The 19795-nt window shown below is 33.7% G+C and overlaps 1 protein-coding gene across 1 annotated transcript in view; it reads left to right on the top strand.

Annotated features, from left to right (window-relative positions):
* Positions 1 to 19087, top strand: part of LOC124539613 (probable sodium/potassium/calcium exchanger CG1090) — a 54637-nt gene extending 35550 nt beyond the window's left edge. Inside the window, exons 2-16 of the mRNA XM_047116908.1 lie at positions 3713 to 3899; positions 4759 to 4889; positions 5571 to 5678; positions 6134 to 6275; positions 6679 to 6789; positions 7303 to 7480; positions 8014 to 8160; positions 8873 to 8967; positions 9348 to 9460; positions 10326 to 10427; positions 11792 to 11876; positions 12384 to 12548; positions 14675 to 14777; positions 14942 to 15072; positions 16713 to 19087. Of these exons, the coding sequence (XP_046972864.1) occupies positions 3713 to 3899; positions 4759 to 4889; positions 5571 to 5678; positions 6134 to 6275; positions 6679 to 6789; positions 7303 to 7480; positions 8014 to 8160; positions 8873 to 8967; positions 9348 to 9460; positions 10326 to 10427; positions 11792 to 11876; positions 12384 to 12548; positions 14675 to 14777; positions 14942 to 15072; positions 16713 to 16912 (1998 nt within the window). The 3' untranslated portion in view covers positions 16913 to 19087. The remainder of the gene's footprint in view (positions 1 to 3712; positions 3900 to 4758; positions 4890 to 5570; positions 5679 to 6133; positions 6276 to 6678; positions 6790 to 7302; positions 7481 to 8013; positions 8161 to 8872; positions 8968 to 9347; positions 9461 to 10325; positions 10428 to 11791; positions 11877 to 12383; positions 12549 to 14674; positions 14778 to 14941; positions 15073 to 16712) is intronic.
* The last annotated feature ends 708 nt before the right edge of the window (positions 19088 to 19795 follow it).

The raw sequence follows: 19795 nt of genomic DNA, 5'->3' as shown, positions 1-19795 counted from the left end.
TTGCTTAGCCCAGCTGTGGGAATTTACATAGGAAACACTGAAAAAATATCGGCAAGGACAGAGGTGTATGGAAAGGACTGGAGCAGGCCCTGAACCGAGGAGGTGTCCATAATCAATAACAAAAACTAACTTTTACCAGCATTTAGACATACACAAAAAACAAACTACTAACAAATACCTACATTAGAAATGGAAATAAAGGCTTCATTATTATTATTATAATATACGGAGACACTTATTAATACGAAACGAAACCTTATTCACTATGCACAAGACAAAACAAACAAACAACTAACTACATAGACACAGGGTTCTCATTTAATATAAAAAAAAAGAAATAATATACATATCGATTCGCCGTAAAGTTTTAAACATAAATTTCAATTTCATCAAAATACTAATTGCGAAAACTTTCTGTATAATATACGAAGCATAATTGTTCAAGGTAATTCATGTAAGCGGTGCCCAGTTGAAACTGTCCCCCGGGTCATTTCATACGAAAATTAATTCGACGCCGCCCTCACTATGTAGGCGAATTAGACATCGGACGAGCACACTCGCTAACTTAACCTATATAGATACTGGCCACATTTATTATGTAATTATGAAATATTATTTACGTTACTTTTATATTTTTACATCAATTTGAATACAATTAAGTAATAGTTTCATTGTTATATATATGAATGAGCTGAGATGGCCCAGTAGTTAGAACAACAACAACAACAGCCTGTAAATTCCTACTGCTGGGCTAAAGGCCTCTTCTCCCTTTGAGGAGAAGGTTTGGAACATATTCCACCACGCTGTTCCAATGCGGGTTTGTGGAATACACTTGTGGCAGAATTTCTATGAAATTTGTCGCATGTAGGTTTCCTCACGATGTTTTCCTTCACCGCTGAGCACGAGATGAATTATAAAGACAAATTAAGCACATGAATCAGCGGAGTTTGCCTGGGTTTGAACCCGCAATCATTGGTTAAGATGCACGCGTTCTAACCTCTGGGCCATATCAGCTCACGCGTGGTTAGAACGCGTGCATCTTAACCGATGATTGTGGGTTCAAACCCAGGCAAGCACCACTATATATATGTGCTTAATTTGTGTTTATAATTCATCTCGAGCTCGGCGGTGAAGGAAAAACATCGTGAGGAAACCTGCATGTGTCTAATTTCATCGAAATTCTTCCACATGTGCATTCCACCAACCCGCATTGGAACAGCGTGGTGGAACATGTTCTAAACCCTCTCCATAATGGAAGAGGAAGCCTTATCCCAGCAGTGGGATTTTACAGGCTGTTACATAATACTTACTTACTATTATATATGTAGTTCATAGTATTCAGCCCTTATTTTTATACGATTTTTCGGATAAAATTAATAATGTTTTTTCTGTACAAATGATTAAATTGATTTTCATAGAATGATTAGTTTATGCTATCGCTTCTTAATAGTAATTAAAAAAATACGAATTACACTCCTTCTTTATTCATTCTTAGTCTTGGCACAGATATCGAGCTTTACTTGGTAGTAGGGCTTTGTGCAAGCCCGTCTGGGTACGTACCACCCACTCAACAGTTATTCTACCGCCAAATAACAGTACTCAGTATTGTTGTGTTCCGGTTTGAAGGGTGAGTGAGCCAGTGTAACTACAGGTACAAGGGACATAACATCTTAGTTCCCAAGGTTGGTGGCACATTGACAATACAAGGAATAGTTACTATTTCTTACAGCGTCATTGTCTATGGGTGATCACCATCATGTGGCCCACATGCTCGTCCGCCAACCATAAAAAAAAGTTACTGCATAAAGGAATCGTTTTCACACTTCTACCATAAACAAGTTACTATTGATTTGAATAAAAATAAGTATCATATTCCAAAAACTTTTATTTATGCTTTAATAAAGAGAAATAAAGAATAACAAAGACAACGCTGCGCGCAATATATTTGGAAAAGAGCAGAGAAAAAGAATGTGAATAAGAATAAGCTTTGAACCTTTTTATGATGTACGTTTTTTTTATTTCATTAAATCAAATCAAAATAAACTTTATTCATGGCTTCTACAAGTACTTTCGAACAATTAAGTGAAGCTCCCACCGGTTTACAAAGTAGATTCTACCGAGAAGAACCAGCAAGAAACTCAGTAGTTATTATTTTTTTTAACGTTTTAAAAATACAGTCATATTAGTTAAATACAATTAAAATTATAAATGTATGTAATGTATGGAAGTCACCTGTTTTAACTCCACGCTTTATTATCATTTATAAAATCTTGTATCGAATAATATGCCTTTTTTACCATTATATTTTTTTGAATTTACGAAACGGCGGAATTTAATGATATAATCAAAATCAAAATAATCTTTATTCAAGTGGGCTTTTACAAGCACTTTTGAATCGTCAATTAACAATTAAGTGAAGCTGCCACCATATATATTTATATGTAAAAAGCGGTTAGCGGTATATAGAAATATATGGTCAATTAACAATTAAGTGAAGCATAGAAATGGATATCTTGCCCCAAGAAGGATTTATTGACTTTGCGGAGACGGAAACTTGGCATTATCTTATCCTTACTTCTTGTGCACATACAATGATGTATAATTTGACGTATATTATAAATATACGTCAAAATTATCAAGACAATATATGAAACTGATTAAAAACTTTTTCGTAGCAAACTTATTCAATCTGTAGTTCAATATAATGGAACTTCTTAACGATAAACTTTAACGCCCGCAGTAAAACTCGAATGTGACGGGCGATACGATAGAGGTTTTATTACCAATAAAAAGTCTTACAGTGCTTACTTTTTTAATTATAACTCTCATGCTATATTGTTAAAAACATATTGACATTATTTGAAACGTGTCAAGGTAATTAATAATCTATATTAAGTTGCAATTACTTTGTTTATTATCGGAATATTTTTCAAAACGATACGCGCTATTTATTTAAGTTATTTTATTGAAATAATCTTCTCAGTAATTATAAATGTCATGATAGGCTTAAATTAAGGTAGTAATAGATATTAAGTATAAATGTAAGTAGTACTAACGGATATATTTAATATTGTAAAGATTGATTCCAAGAAACCACCAATCCTGACAAAATAATTGTAATTTCATCATGATATCAATCCAAGAAATCCATCAGTAACCATTATTGCCAAACAATCTTGCAAATTGTTGGTGGTACAATTTGAAATGTGTATTATCAAAGCTATGACAGTCTTATATTTCCTTTGTGCAACTTCTGGTTTAAACTGTAAGTGAGCCAGTAGAGGCAAAATTGATATAACATGTTATTATTTTAAAAAAAAATTCTATAGGCATTTGTGACCACTTACCATTAAGTAGTCTATAAACTGATGCGCGTAATTAAAATTGTAAAGCCAGGATGTGTAGCTAAGGAGAAACAAATTAAAAATACTAACTTCATAAACTTCATAAATTTGACAATCTCCGTGGTCGAGTGGTGTGTATACCGGTTTTCATGGGTACGCCACTCAGAGGTCCCGAGTTCGATTCCCAGCCGGGTCAATGTAGATTATCATTAGTTTTCTATGATGTCTTAGGTCTGGGTGTGTTGTGGTACCGTCGTTACTTCTGATTTTCCATAACAAAAGTGCTTTAGCTACTTACATTAGGATCACAATAATGTATGTGATGTTGTCTCACATTTATTTATTTATTTATAAATCTATTGTTACAGAGAATGCGAAAACCGCGCCGACACCGTTGGCTGACGGTGTCGGTGTTCTTCATCGCGTACTCCGTGTTCCAAGCTGTGCTGAGCAATGCGTCCGAACCGGCCGACCAAATGGACAAATCGCCAGAAACCGGCAAAGTATCGCCAGCGCCCGAGATCAGCAAGACGACGAACGCTGAAGGTCCTAAAGGTAAAAACCACTTTTCATTTCACTACAGTGAATTCATCAATGCCCCCGGGTATTTGGTATTAAGGTGTTCTCATTGTCAGCAAATTCCGCATACCTAACCCATTTATAGGAGGGAAATAGTGTAATTGAGTTTTTCAGAGTGATAAAAAAATTAATTTTGCTGAGTAGGTATCGCCCGCTCACCGTGAACATCAATACTTTATATAACTGCTATATGAAAGCTTAAGTGCTATTTTTACTCCTTGCAATGTCTACCAGTGAAAATGACCTCGTACCACCAAAGGAATCATTTTGGTTGTCTATTCTTCTAAAATTTAATTAAAAATAACTACTAATGATGATTACTTAACTATCTATATATAATATACATCTTCTATATAATTAAAAGGCTGTAAATTCATTGTATTTAAGCAATATAGTTACTGACATTTTGTGGTATGATCCTATTAGATTTTAAATAATAAAAACTTTAGAGCTACAGAGTACACAATCAGATAAAATAAATAAAATGAAATAAGACAACTTTCCTTCCCAATTTTCAATATGTTGTTCGTCAAATTATACAATATTAATGAAATTAGAATTAGATTAATCAAGAGTCAATATATTTGATGTCAGAAATTCTAAATGTACCTATATGACCTGTAACTGATTTTTTTTAATTATATTTGATCTCAGGTCTCATCCTACTCAATAATAAACTTGAACTTCACGATCACGCTTAAAGACGCCTAAGTTGCCAAATAGGTCTCACATAGGTGATGTCATAGTTTGGAAAACACGACCATTTGCAAATAAAACGTACAAACACAATATTAAATCAGAAAATCATATGTGATTTTATTTCTGTTTATTTTAGTATCAGACGTAACACCAATGGTATCAAATAAAGAAGAAAGTACAAAAGTCGACGGTAAGAAAGCTATGAAGGGTCTCGACGTTGAAGACGAGGGTGAAAAGAAGAAACAGAAGGACGCGGGCTATGAGGATGTAAGTTTATTCCTCTATTTTGGACACACTTTTAGAACTACCTGACAAAGTTGAACTTCACACTCTACTGGTGGTACAAGTTGACTATATTCAAGCTAGTTCACACTCTAAACTCAAAATTATTCTCTCCTCCTTTATTCAATATGGAAGCATTACATTATCGATAGTCAAATCCAACATTACCACAGCTTCAGAAAAGAAAATGTCCCGAAATTTAGTAATATGCTCGTCATTGTACACATTGAAAATGTTTGTGGAAATATTAAATCTCATTGAAATTATATTCAACTACAAACATAACAGAAAAAAGAAGCAAATCGAAGCGATATAATTGTTTGAGAGCTTGATTAATCCATGATATTCACTAAGGATTTACGTAACTGTTATCGGAATTTTAGATGTAAAATTGAATTGGAAATGCGTGGTTAACTCACGTAGTGGACTGTATCATTGGAATAGCCAATAATTTATTAATCGAATATTTGTAACAAGTGATGATACGACGAAGAAGTTCCTATATTTTTACGTTCTCTACCCGCAACGATTATTCCTTCGGTTACAACTTATCTGGTTAAAGAATTTCCTTAGTTAAAATAATCGAATGGTTATAAGATTACAGAGAGGTAATTCTTGGAGACCGGGTATAATATAATATTTTATTTTCATGCCATATTCTTCTAGGATAAGACTACGATAGAAATACGCGACGAAGAAGAAAAGGAAGAAGAAATCGATGCGATACCCACCGTCCACCCTCTCCGGAACTGCACACCACCAGCCATCGAACAGGTATGACATTACTAATTGCCGGTCGCGGCTTCGAACCTTTTAATAGTTGATCGTCAGGTTTTCAGAATTAAAAACTAGCTTATGTCATAGGGCTAACCCTGGCTTCATAAAAAATTTGATCAAATTGGGTTAAATAGTTTATCCGTGAAATAATATTAAACATACAACCAAAACACATTTGTAGCGCTTTGACGGACTGCCTATCCATATACTATTTGGTCGGTAACCTTTCAACTATGAATTTAATGAAAAAACACCTAAATACTATTATTTTTGACGCAAAAAGCTTTCATTCTTCACTCTTAATTTAACTTAAATTTAATCACACTTTACTTATTTAATTGGAACTTTAAAGGCTATAAGATTATTTTAACAAAGTTTGTTACAGAAGGGTAGGTATTTAACATTAAGTAAGCTGGTAGTAAATAATATTTAATAAATTAATCTTGTAACAGTTTCCGCGGCCATTAATGGGCCAGACGGCTCGCCGACACGGCGGTCTCATCCTCCACATCCTGGTCGCAGTTTTCACCTTTATCGGCCTGGCTATCGTCTGCGATGAATATTTTGTTTCGAGTCTGGACAGGATCTGCGAAGGTAGGTTTAAAATTTTTGGAAGTGTATTGCTCTGATTTCTATTACACATTTGAGTAATATGGTAAAATTGGTCACCTTACAAAAGCCATTTTTCAAAATGAGTATACTCTAAAAATATTGGTACCTAATTCTGAAGTTAAAATCTCAATCAGGTTAATCTTTGCGGGTTTAAGTCAGATTATATCTACAATTATTGATATTTAATTAAGCACTTTTAATCATTAATTTATTTATACGTTCACTACTAGATAATAACAGCTTGTTAAACTGGTGTCAACAATCGTCACCTTCTCTTCACTTGTTTTGGTCAATTGATTGTAACTTATTTCAGAAAAAAACTCAATACTCCACATTATACTTATAACTAAGTTGTAATGTCTCATTTATTATCTGTATTGCGTAGAGCTGAAGCTCGCTCCGGACGTTGCTGGTGCGACGTTCATGGCGGCGGGGAGTTCTGCACCAGAACTCGCTACCGTCGTCATCGGTGTCTTCTGTGCCCAAGATGATATTGGTAAGTGTACCGCTCACTGTACTAAAAGTAAAATAACACCCTCTATCTAGCGTTTAGAAATGTATGCAATACACAGTCAAGCAGAAACAATAGCAAATATTAATATGATGAAGAACTAGCGCGCACTGGTGATTTTTGTCACGGTGACTGTTTCGTCACTCTTGTCAAGTCCTTGAATATGTACAGATGAAGACACAAATGTCACGTCGTAATGTGCGCGCACCTCCATACGTATTCATGGACTCGACAAGAGTGACGAAACAGTCACCGTGACAAAAATCACCAGTGCGCGCTAGTTCTAAGAAAAAAATTTAGTCTGCAACTGTTCGTTCACGAATTTGGTCTCTTCGACATTGTATTTCGACGATTTTAGATCAGAAAAGTTTGGAATTTGCTTCAACAATGATTATTTTAAATTTCGAATACCCTGCCTAGCCTAAAAATGGTAACTAAATGTAAACAATAGACCATAGACAAGTGTTGTGATACTGAGAATGTTTGACGCGATCGCAGGCGTGTCGGGTGTGATCGGCTCAGCGGTGTTCAACATAATGTTCGTGATCTCGGTGTGCGCGCTGTGCGCCGGCACGGTGTCTCACCTCAACTGGTGGCCGCTGTGTCGCGACTGCTTCTTTTACGCCGTCTCCATACTGGTCATGCTCTGCACCATCGCCAATGGTTACGTGTCCTGGTACGATTTCTTATATAATTTTATTTTTTCAGCATACACGTGGAAAACAAGCCTAAAATATTTCCGATGTCAGATTGATGAGAATATCCATTGATTCCATATTTTGAATCATATTGTTTAAATGTGAATGGGTCATATTTAGTTCAATGTAAAATAATATCACAGGGTATGTTGTATGTTTATATAGTTTTTTATTACTCTTTTCCGACATGTTTAACAATTGCCGTTATATTTTAACTTAACACAAAAGCCTTAATAAATTATATATGTTCCTTATGAATCCCAATGTCTATTAGCGAAAACCGCATGAAAATTGGTTCAGTAGTTTTGGAGCTAATAGCGAACATACAGATAGACAGACGTGGCCGGGGAAGTTGTTTTAAAATATGTACTGATAATAAAACCTATAAAAATATACTACATTATAGCATACTTATGCAAATAGTTTTCATATATTTTTTAAACCAATTCACAGTTATAATCACATTATTTTAGTCTGCTTCTTCTAGATTACACTTATATACCCTTTGCAGGCCTGAAGCGCTGTTCATGCTGATAATGTATGGCGTATACTGCGTTGCGCTGAGGTTCAACAACGCGTTGGAAAGATGGGCCCTGACCCTCCCTCTGCCGTTCAAGCTACCGTCGAGGGAAGAACAAGCGGCCCTCGTTACATACAAGTAAAACGATCTATTATAATATATATATATATATATATATATATATATAACTAATATATATATATAACTAAATAATATATATATATATATATAACTAGCGACTCGCCTCGGCTTCGCACTTCATGTGCAATGCTGGTACTCAATATACGGCAGAATTTTTCTTTTTTATTTACTATATCGTTCATTTGTTATATACAAAAACCTTCCGCTTGAATTACTCTACTTATAAAAAAAAACCGCATCAAAATCCGTTGCGTAGTTTTAAAGATTTAAGCATACAAAGGATATAAGGATAGAGAGAGCGACTTTGTTTTATACTATGTAGTGATGTCTTCTTAATGTTACCTGTTACTTGTATTATGACGATCTTCCTGGTCGAGTAGTATGTACGCCGGTTTTCATGGGTCTTTCATTTTCCATGTTGTCTTGGCTATGGGTGTTTGTGGTGTCGTCGTTACTTCTGATTTTCCATAACACAAGTGCATTAGCTACTTGCATTGGGAACAGAGTAATCTATTTGATGTTGTCTGATATTTAATATATATTTATTTATTTACTTACGTTTAAACTGATATGATCAGCTCACTTGATAGTCATTAATTACTTTAGGCTTTGGATTCATAGATTTCCTAAATCACAATAGAATAAATGACGTATCATCAATACTTTTTATATATCTGTTGAATTAATAGTATGTCTTTTGTCTGGGCAGAAGTGCAGGTGGTCAGCCACCGAGTGCGCCAGCAGCGGAAGGCCAGTACACGCAAATGGAGGGGCAGGACAATGACGCTTCGAAACAATCCACTGGTAATTAATTACTAGTAAACAAGCAAGCACCACTGAATATTCAGTGGTGCTTGGTCACGAGATGAATTATAAATACATATTTACATTAATATGTATTTATAATTCATCTCGTGCTCGGCGTTGAAGGAAAACATCGTGAGGAAACCTGCATGTGTCTAATTTCATCGAAATTGTACCTTATATGTATTCCAACGACCCGCATTGGAACAACGTTGTGGTATATTCCAAACCCTCTCCTCAAAGGGAGAGAAGGCCTTGTTGTTGTAAACAAGTCACACACATTCTCCAGCATAAATTATATCATTAATAATCAACCGGGTGTATAGTAATATGTAGTTAAGGCGATTCAATAGTGATAGAAAATAATGTAATCGTAACAGCGTACAACCCTGATGGAGCGTACGACAACGTGGCGTACAATGCGGACCCAACCGCCGCCTGGGACCCGAGCCAGGCCTGGGATCCGGATCGGGCCTGGAATGAGACCGCATTGGTACGTATCTTCATCATATAACCCGTTAAACCTGAGAATTACCGTAATACTATGATTGCAAAGATTAGCACCTCGTTTGTAGATTTATAATGTATACATGTGTTGACATGGGATCCGAGATGATCGCATAGTACAATACGTGCTTCATAACCAATGATTCCAGGTTCGAACCCTAGCAAGAATGTTTTTTTTATAAGGCGAAGGAAAATATCGTAAAAAACTTTCATGTGTCTTATTTGAATTAAATTCTGTAATATGTTTATATAACGCACTTTTAAGCGGCTTGGCAGGTATTGGCTCCAAACTTTCTCCAAAACCGAGGCTAGACATTGGCCCAATGACTGATGATTCATTAAAATATCAAAATGCTGTCATACTCGCTGCCCAAAATGACAATGATCTATTTAAAAACTGTGCACAATCCATACAAAAAAAAACTGCGAATATTATATAAAATATTAAAGGTACTTAGAATAAAACTTCAATACCACAGAGAGACGAATTATAGGTAGGTATAGACAGTGTAGTAGTCCATGATAATAAGGATATATCAATGATCATATTCAATGATTGTAACTGATAGCTCTACGTATAATGTTGTCTTAAATTTTCGCGTTTATTACACATTTAAATAAAACTAATTATAACGGATGAATCGCGTATATTAATTATTATTTTTTTTTTTTACCTACCCATGACCACGAACACTGCAAAGTGCTCGAAACGTCGGGATGTTTAAAAATAATTAATATACGCGATTCATCCGTTATAATTAGTTTTATTTAAAAGCTCTACGTATAATTTTATTTTATGTAAATGGATCTGAACTGTGCGGCTGCTTGACTGAAGCTTATTTTATCTGCAGCAACAGCCGGCGCCCGCCGCGCCGGGCTGGGGGGAGCCCGCGCCGCCGCCGGCCGTCGCGTCGCCGGGACAGACCGCGCCCGCCCAGCAGCCCGCGCCGCAGGTACCCGGCACTCCATTCTCACTCAAAGCAACCAATAAACATTGGTGTTCTTAATATAATGGAAAATACTATGTAATAATTATTTAATGTCTGGAAAAAGAGCTGAGATGGCCCAGTGGTTAGAACGCGTGCATCTTAACCGGTGATTGCGGGTTCAAGCCCAGGCAAGCACCACTATATATATGTGCCTAATTTGTGTTATAATTCATCTCGAGCTCGGCGGTGAAGGAGAACATCGTGAGAAAACCTGCATGTGTCTAATTTCATCGAAATTCTGCCACATGTGCATTACACCAACCCGCATTGGAACAGCGTGAAGACCTTTAGCCCAGCAGTGGGAATTTACAGGCTGTTACTTTACTTCATTCGAAATACATGTATTCAATAATATCATACTAAATAAAATATAAGGAGTGAAGCTCGAAATAAGTAAAACTTATGTTACCAATCTCATGACCATAATCATGAGAAACCGGACCATCATATTCTCTAATATAATAGATGTTAGGAACAATAAAGAGTCGTCTAATGAGGGCGTGTGCATTATTGTCTTGTATTTGTTTTAATTTTCAGTACGTTTCAAAGGCAAATATACACATTTTTCCAACATTATATTTTCGCATATAGTTTGGAAGCTTGGCATCGTTGATGCAGATAACGTTCCTAGATGTTCTGTTCAAATATATATTATATATGAAAATAACACTTCCTAATTGTTAGAGATTGTTGAAGATTTTAGTCAGTCTGTATATGGAAAAAATGTATCCTATTTATATTTTTAATATGATATACTGATTAGTTCTATATTTCAATGAGTTCCACAGCGTATGCGGATAGAATAGTATAAAAATAATATTGATAATACGCCATTAGTACATTTTGGTACATAAACAATAAAACATAAAAAATACTGTGAAATTATCACAGCATTTTTTATGTTTTATGTTTTCCATAACAGATAGTAAAACTGCTTTCATTCTATAAAAAATAATTGTTCATATTTTTACAGTGTTCTTATGTTATATTTACAATAAATAGGTACATAATTATAATTAAGGCTTATATAATCAATGGATAAACACAAGAAGTAAAGATAAATTATGATACAAATTTCCGTCTTTCGGCTGTTCGTTTAAACCATTCCCAACATATTCCTATAGGAAAATTGTTCAGTTTTTAATATGTGCAATTTAAATACATTAAGTAAAAAATGTATAAGTATGTTTGTCAAGTAATAAATACTTACAGAATACTTCTACGTCCATTATAACAATTGCAAAAAACTTATTGAACTTCAGAATAATGTGAATTGTATGTGGACTATGTGGTAATATTAATAACTATTTTTGATGTATCAATTTCAGCCTCCAGCACAACCAGCTTACTACAAAGCCAAGGAATATAATCCGGAAACTGCCGTCGATCCTCTCGTAAAGCCAGTCGGAGCTAGTAAGTTTTTTTTTATATTTGAATAAGGTTCTAATGAAAACAAAACATATACCTATATAGATGTGATTTTTATTTAAATGGATCGCTAAGGTTTTATGCTATTATGCATTAAATTAATAGTTTTCGCCTGTCTGTATGGTTGGATGGTCGTAGCTTTTGGATATAAAAAGTAGCTAAAGATTGTATTTGATGTTCAAAGATTTTCAATTTCATAGATGGTTTTCTTGTTCTACTTTACATTACCACAAAACATAATTACTAATTTTTATACGTGTAGAAGGCCCCATTAAATTATTTGGACTGAGCTCAGAATCCAAGCCTCCTTAAGTTTATAAGCAACTTAATTTGCATTAAGTGATCACTGCCGATCTGCAGCTTAACTAAACTAAGTGATCCATTAAGTTAGTTAAACGATTAGTGAATTATAACGCTGATAAGATATGTTTAATGCTAATGTTTAGCTTTTTTAATGCTAGTAAAACATTAGATTTTTTTATCTATTCTCAGGTGTGGTGCAGCTGGCATGCTGGTACGTGGCCTACCCGGTCCATTGGTCGTGTCGCCACACGATGCCCGACTGCCGTGGTCGATGGTATCCTATCACCTTCATCATCTCTATGCTCTGGATCTCATTCTACTCCTACTTTATGGTGTGGATGATAACTATTATTGGTGAGTTTATCGGAGTTCTATTTATGAACTATTCAGTTTAAAAAGACGTATTTCATATTCTGAGAAAGTTATGTTTGACAAATATAATAGTTAGGGAGGCGAGGTAGCTAAATGGCGTAATTCAACGGCGCCATCGAGACTTATCAAAATCGAAAGATAAAACAATTTCGAAAAGAAAAGCTCGTATGGTAAAAACAATTTTAGCGGTGGGTTTGGCGTGTACGGTTTTTCAAAAATGTTAAAAAAAACAGTTACTTGGGCATGCTCGAGCGGGTCAGATATTCATACTATGTATGCCCCAAGTGCCCCCGGTTTGCGTGGTGGGGCTAGGCATATGAAGTAGTCAAAAATGCACAAAAAAAAAAATTACTCGAGCGCGTCAGATTTTCGGAAGGGGTGTTAAGTAGGCCCTAAGGAAGCTCCCTTTAAAAAAACTGACGATTTCGGCGTGACGATAAGTTACGATGAATTTTTGAAAATGCAAAAAAAAAAAGTTTTTTTGAAATACTCGAGCGCGTCAGATTTTCATAGGGGAGGTTTATCACGGTATCCTGAGAGCATATTTTCTTAATCTGACAAAAATGTTGGTGGGTTCTCTTAATCTGACCGAAAAAGGTTTTTGGGTTTCTTTTCTTTTCCTTTCTTTCTCCTTGATTAAACGGGGAATTTAAGAATAACAATAAAGCAATAGATACAACCAACGTAAATGTAGATGAAATGTCGTACGAATTGTATTATTTATTGTATAAAAATAGATACAGCGAGTGCGGGGCGGGGCTGCAGGGGAGAAAGTTTCCAGCACATTCGAGAAACATACCGTCGGGTCTTTTCTCTCTCTTCAATCGGCGTCATAGTGAGGGCTCAAAGGTCTACGGTAGGGGACCATAAACCTATATATATATATACATATATTAGGGTATACCGAAAATTCCCTTCTACCGCTCCTTTCCCCACCATCAATGTTGTGTAACAAAGGAAAAATACTGGTTCGTTATGCTTACGGTACGTCCAAAAAACAATTTGAGGATCAACAGGCTATTGATCATACATCAAACTGTACATGTTAATAATACTTTTGTATACAGATACGCGTAACTTTTTCCGAGTCCACGAAAATTGTCAAGAAGCTTGAGAAAAAAAAATTGAGATATAATAAAAGTCACATAATTTAATCATCGTTATTTCATAGCAATTTTTTTTAACACCCTCAGTTTTCGAGATATACTCAAAAAACCGGGTGTTTGAGTTTTCATGATGCTTCAAGTCAAAAAGTTTTAACTTTGGACAAAAATGTAAAGAGACCTTTTTTGTGTAAAATAAAATTACCTTTTTTGTTTATTTAATCTTTTTTTTGTAAAATGTATCGTTCGCGACTTATATGCCGCAACGCGTTTTTCGGAAGACGAAATGGCTCCTCCAGACTTCCGGTCATGCGGAAACCGGCAGATTTTGTATTTTTAGTAAGTTTTAGATTATATTCTTCAAAATAAAAATAAAAAAAATCGCGCTCGAGAATGCCGGATTTACGTTTTTATTTTACAAGTTCGCGACCCTATAACTCGGCGGCGTCAAGGACGTATCGTCAGATTAGTTAAATTTAGTCTTAAAACACTAAAATCAACCCCCAATATCTTAATCTGACGCGCTCGAGTATTTCAGACTATCGATTTTTTTTTTACTAATCTGATCGTCTATCCCAGGCGCGCGTCACTACATATAGAGCTAAATACTTTGCAAGGTTGTTCTATTAGGTCTAAGGTATCTCTCATATCATAAACTGCCACGCTCAAGTATTACCGAAAATTCCCCTATTCGCCTCCCTAACTATAAAGAGGCCCTTTAAGTCAAGATTCAAAGGAGGTTTCACCGTTTTCAAAGATTTATTTTTATGAAAAAAAATCCATTAAGAATATTTATATTAAGCTAAAATCAATTTACCTATTCAAAGTCACCTATTCGCGATTCACGGATTTTTCACAATGACCAAATTGACACGTAAATTTTTAAGGTGCGATTTTAAGTACTACGAGACAATGCAACATTAAAAAATGAACTTATTTAATATATAGTTGCTAGTATTGAAAATAAAGGAACTCTTTGGATTGAAAAATTTTTTCCATGCTCAGGGTACACACTTGGCATTCCCGATACGGTGATGGGTTTGACGTTCGTGGCTGCAGGTGTATCCGTTCCGGATGCTCTCTCTTCCCTTGCAGTCATCAAAGAAGGGTATAATATTTATAATTTAATTTTCTTTTAATATTTTCATAATTAAATAATATTAATTCTTACGACTATTTTAAGTCCAATAAGTCTCTACCTTTGCCTATTTTTTTTTTAATGTATATTTATCCTAAAACAAATTATAATGTATAAAAATATTCGTACCATAGTTACGGCGATATGGCAGTTTCAAACGCAGTTGGTTCCAATGTTTTCGATATCCTGGTCTGCCTCGGCCTGCCGTGGTTCATCCAGACCGCCATCATCCAGCCCGGGAGTCATGTCAACGTTATCAGCAAAGGTAATGAACGGTACATCGAAAGGATATGGATTTTAATTATAAAATTTTCTAGCAAGAATGTGTAGATAAGCCTAAATTCATATGTGAACTAGGATTTATACCCAATTATGAGGATAAGTTAAAAGTGTGAGAATATAGTAATATAAAATTTTTAATAGTATAACAACCTTGAGAACTAAGGTGTTATGCCCCTTGTGCCTGTAGTGTGTGCCTTACACTTGCTTACTCGTCCTTCGAACCGGAACATAACAATAATGAGTACTGCTGCTGAGAATATCTGATGATGGTACCTACCCAGACATTATAGTACCAAAATCTCATTTTGGCCGAAAATGATGTTACAAATTTGGAGGTGAAGATTCTGATGAGTGGGTGGCACCTATCCAGACGGGCTAGCAAAAAGCTCTACCAACAAGTAAACTCACGAGGTTTTCGTTCATTTCCGAGCACGAGATGAATTATAATTACAAATTGAGCTCTTGGAAATTAAATGTTGTATGTCTTAAATACTGAGTAACTGCAATCGTCGGTTCAAAGGCACGAGCTTAAAACATCTTGGCTCTAAAGTATTTTTCTTTATACTTTTATTGTACACCACACAGATAAAATAAATACAACATACATATTTTCAGCCTTAGCAAAAGAGGCGTAAAATTTTGGTTATCTTATCGCGACATAGCGGTCTCTTCCAGGCAACAAACGGTGTAGGTTAGGATAGCTCGTAGAATTTAAGGGGGGTGGTAATATACTTGATTGTTATTAGGCTGACACGATTGTAAGAAATAAATAAATATTAATATAACTTTGCCATTGCTAAACAGCAAATTTCTAAAAAAGAATACTCGTAGGTAGTTGTAGTTTGTACAGTCAGAGTAAGAAAACCTTCGTAAGTTTTTAAATTCATTCCTTTATCAAGTCATAAACTCTTAGAACCGTTTGAAACGAAAGCACTAAACGGACAACTGCATACAAATTAAACTTACATAGTATGACAACTTGGTTCAAAATAGTATAACATCTTTGGACTACGTCTAGTTTTATATCAACATGAAACCTTTTTAATGGCGTAATTAGTCATTCCAAATTCAAATTAGATATGATATCTTCTACTTAATTGTCAAAATATATCTGTCAGTGTCATATTTTCTCGATCGGTAAAGCAGATTATCGCTCATACTGAGCACACAAAAATAGATCTTAAGGTGACGAACCTTTTCTTACCCCGACTGTACCTTAAATCATGTTTTTATATAGTGGGCGATTAATAAATTTAATTAAACAATGCGCTTACTTTAAACGTATTATTATGTAAATACAATATGGAAAAGTATCATAATGTAAGAGATTCTAATTATTATTGGTGAACTCTTTACAAATATGTTAATCTACTTATTATTATACTACGGATTAGGAGGGAGGGTAGTGGTAGAGGGAATGGAGACTAGATAAGACGAAACGTAACTGGGTTAATAACAGCTAATATCCTTTAATTGGCTACGCATTGACGGTGTAGTGATTTGAACTATATATACGAAGATTTACCGATAAATTGGTTGCCAACCTTCGACAAATAATTTAAAAAAGTAATAGAATGGAGAAAAGTCAATCTATAAATATATAATATATAACATATTTTTTAGGTTTAATCTACTCAACGCTGTCCCTGTTCTCGACGGTGATATTCCTCGTGGTGGCGACGCACGCCAACGGCTGGAAACTCGACCGCAAGTTCGGCGCCGTGCTGATGGTGTGGTACCTTCTCTTTATAACCCTCGCGAGTCTCTACGAGCTCAACGTCTTCGGAAACTACCACCCACCAGACTGCGAGTCCATTTATTAATTACATAAAACTTCGGTAGTTTATACTTATTCTTTGTACGAAGAAACTTTGCTTCGAATTTAATACTTGACTTATTTCAATGTTACCAGTGTAATATATTCTTTTGTATTAAGTTTTTAAAATTTTATGTGCATAAAATATTATTTTACTCTAGTCATATGAATTAATTTATAGTTTTTAATGTTTAACAAGTATTTTAATATATTTACGAACGACCTAATAAGCAAAGTTTCTTGTCCTGCAAACAAGTTATAGGTCTTAGTCATCCGTTAAAAATATTTACAACTGTTGATATGTCACTAGATTAGATTTCGAACTCTCTCGTTATTTCGTATATTGTGTGTATGGTGAATTTTTACACTTTAATTTATTTAATATAGCTTATTAAAATGTACCAGATTAGCTTTACGCTGAGATTTTTTATATATCTAGATAGTGTTACATTACAGAAGAAATAAAACAATCGAATCAATTTTATTATCTTGACTAACCAAAAGTCATGTTATTAAGTGTGGCGTGAACTTAAAAAAAATAGATTCTGCTTTGACATTCTATCTAGACATATAAATAATCAAAAGCTTTATGAAATAAGATAAAATAATTTATGAAGTTGAATAATAAATATTTTATTTTATTTTTATTTATTTTATGGAATTAATAATCTGTGTTACTTATAGATTTATTCACTTGCCATAATTTTACGAATAAATGAAACATCGACTGTAGCTTCTATCTGTATTAATAAGAGTAGGAGTTTATTTAATTAGATGTGCGAGTTAAAATTGAAATGTATGATAGAGCTGTCATCCTTCTGGTGTATTTCTGGTTTTAAAATGTTGGCTGAAAACTCCCTACATTTTATTGTGCTATCAGAGTTGTCAGCTTTTAAAATTAAACATTTTATTTAAATGATACGTTTAAATATCGAATAAAATATTTTTCATATTAAGTACTTAATTTAAATACGTGGTTTTATCATCTTGAAATGATTTGAATATTAAGCAGTTCTATATAAAAGTATTTTATTTTTGTAAATAATCTATTTCAATCATCGTTAAGTTGTTCAATTAAAATATACAATTGTTATTTTTATTTTTAGAAAACAGCAATTTTTAACTATAATAACAATATATTTAGTTTTTTATCTGCAATTTATCACAAAGTGTGAATTGTATTTCACGCACAAAAAAATATGATCTTGAATATCGTCGTCGCGTCGTGAAATAAAGTAACTTGGGAAGAGTTATATCATGTTTCTTTGTTTTTAAATTTAAATATAACTGTTAGTTATTCTATTCTATACAGACCAAAAATATTATGTTATAATAAAAGTTACGTTGTCTATGGATTTTGTATAAATTAATCACAAAATAACGACAGTATCTAAGTCAAATATACAGTAGGTATTTATATAACTTCTCGCCTACGTACATATATCTGTATTATCTATGTATATTTATATTGGAAATTAGTTGAGCTGGAAAGTTTGTATGATTAAAATAATTTATTCGTAAGAGATCCCGTTTATTGAGAAGAATTAGCTATATCATTTAACTAAAACTCTAATGAGAAACAATGACCACAATTTGGAAACTAATTTAACTGTTAAGTATGTAAGCAAGGCACGCACATCTCGACAAAAATGATGAAACATTCCGAAATATAATTTAAAATTATATTTTTTTATTGTATATTACGTAACTGAATATTATAAAGTGAATTTATAAATTCTTTTGAAGAAGTTCAACGAAATGGATTAATTTTTTTCATATTTGACGATTTCATACAACCTCTTTAATATAATTTAAGTAATAAAGTATGTAACTTTATGATTGTTTATAAACCTAATAATTAGTTATATTGAATTATTTTAAACATAAGTTATTATGATTGCAACGCAAGGCGTTAAAATATATTATATTTGTTATCGTATCCTCGTAAATATCTAATGAAATGTACCTTTGCTTAAATGTATAAATAATATATATTAATGTTCATATAGTTTAATTGTCACTTAAACAAAATATATTGTGTAAAAATGTCATATTGTTAAATTGATTATCTGTGCTAGTCGAAATGTTTAATTATATCCTTGTAATGATAAAAATGTAGTTGTGTTCAATATAAATGTAGATTATTAAGGCTGACTGTTCAATTTAAGCAGCGCAAAATAATTAAAAAAAAATACAATATCAAATGTAAAACTTAACAAATATCTGTGGTTAACGGTTAGCCATAAATAATGTAGATAACCATAGATTAAGTAAACTCACAACAAAAGGACATCGAGATTTGGACGAATTAAAATACCTAAATAGTTTAACATTTTTACATTATAAACAGCACCCTTCCTAGAATTATATACGATTTCGCTAAAGATATATATAGTGTGGAATATCTAATCTCCATCTAAATAAGCCCCTTTTTATTCCTTTAAAATCAAGACTGGAACGGGTTTTCCAAGACATCATAAATATATTCTACCTCAGTATCTAAACTTCCTTTATTAACTCCTTAACCTGTAACTGTAAATTTTATTTATTTTCAAAGAGATATAAGAGACTACAATTATAATTTTGTGTTCAGACTAAACATAATTCGCGCGCCACACAATACACACCATTTGTGTGATCGAAAAAAATCTATGATTTTTTAATCTGTGAAACACAAATAATGATATGTGACTATCTTTAACACATAGATAGCCAACGATTTTAATTCTAAAAAGAGATACAAAAAATACTTAACATTACCTATGCTGACCCAGGGCATTACTTTATTAATTAACATAAATATTAGTATTTTTTAGAATTAAGAAAAAAAAATACATTTTCATTTAAAACAGATATTGTGAACGTACTTAATTTTTTTGTAGATCACTCG

The sequence above is a fragment of the Vanessa cardui genome, chromosome 23, assembly GCF_905220365.1.
Source record: "Vanessa cardui chromosome 23, ilVanCard2.1, whole genome shotgun sequence".
NCBI classification, from domain to species: Eukaryota; Metazoa; Arthropoda; class Insecta; order Lepidoptera; family Nymphalidae; genus Vanessa; species Vanessa cardui.
Note: the sequence above shows the minus strand (reverse complement) of the source record. Positions and strands in the feature narration are given on the sequence as shown.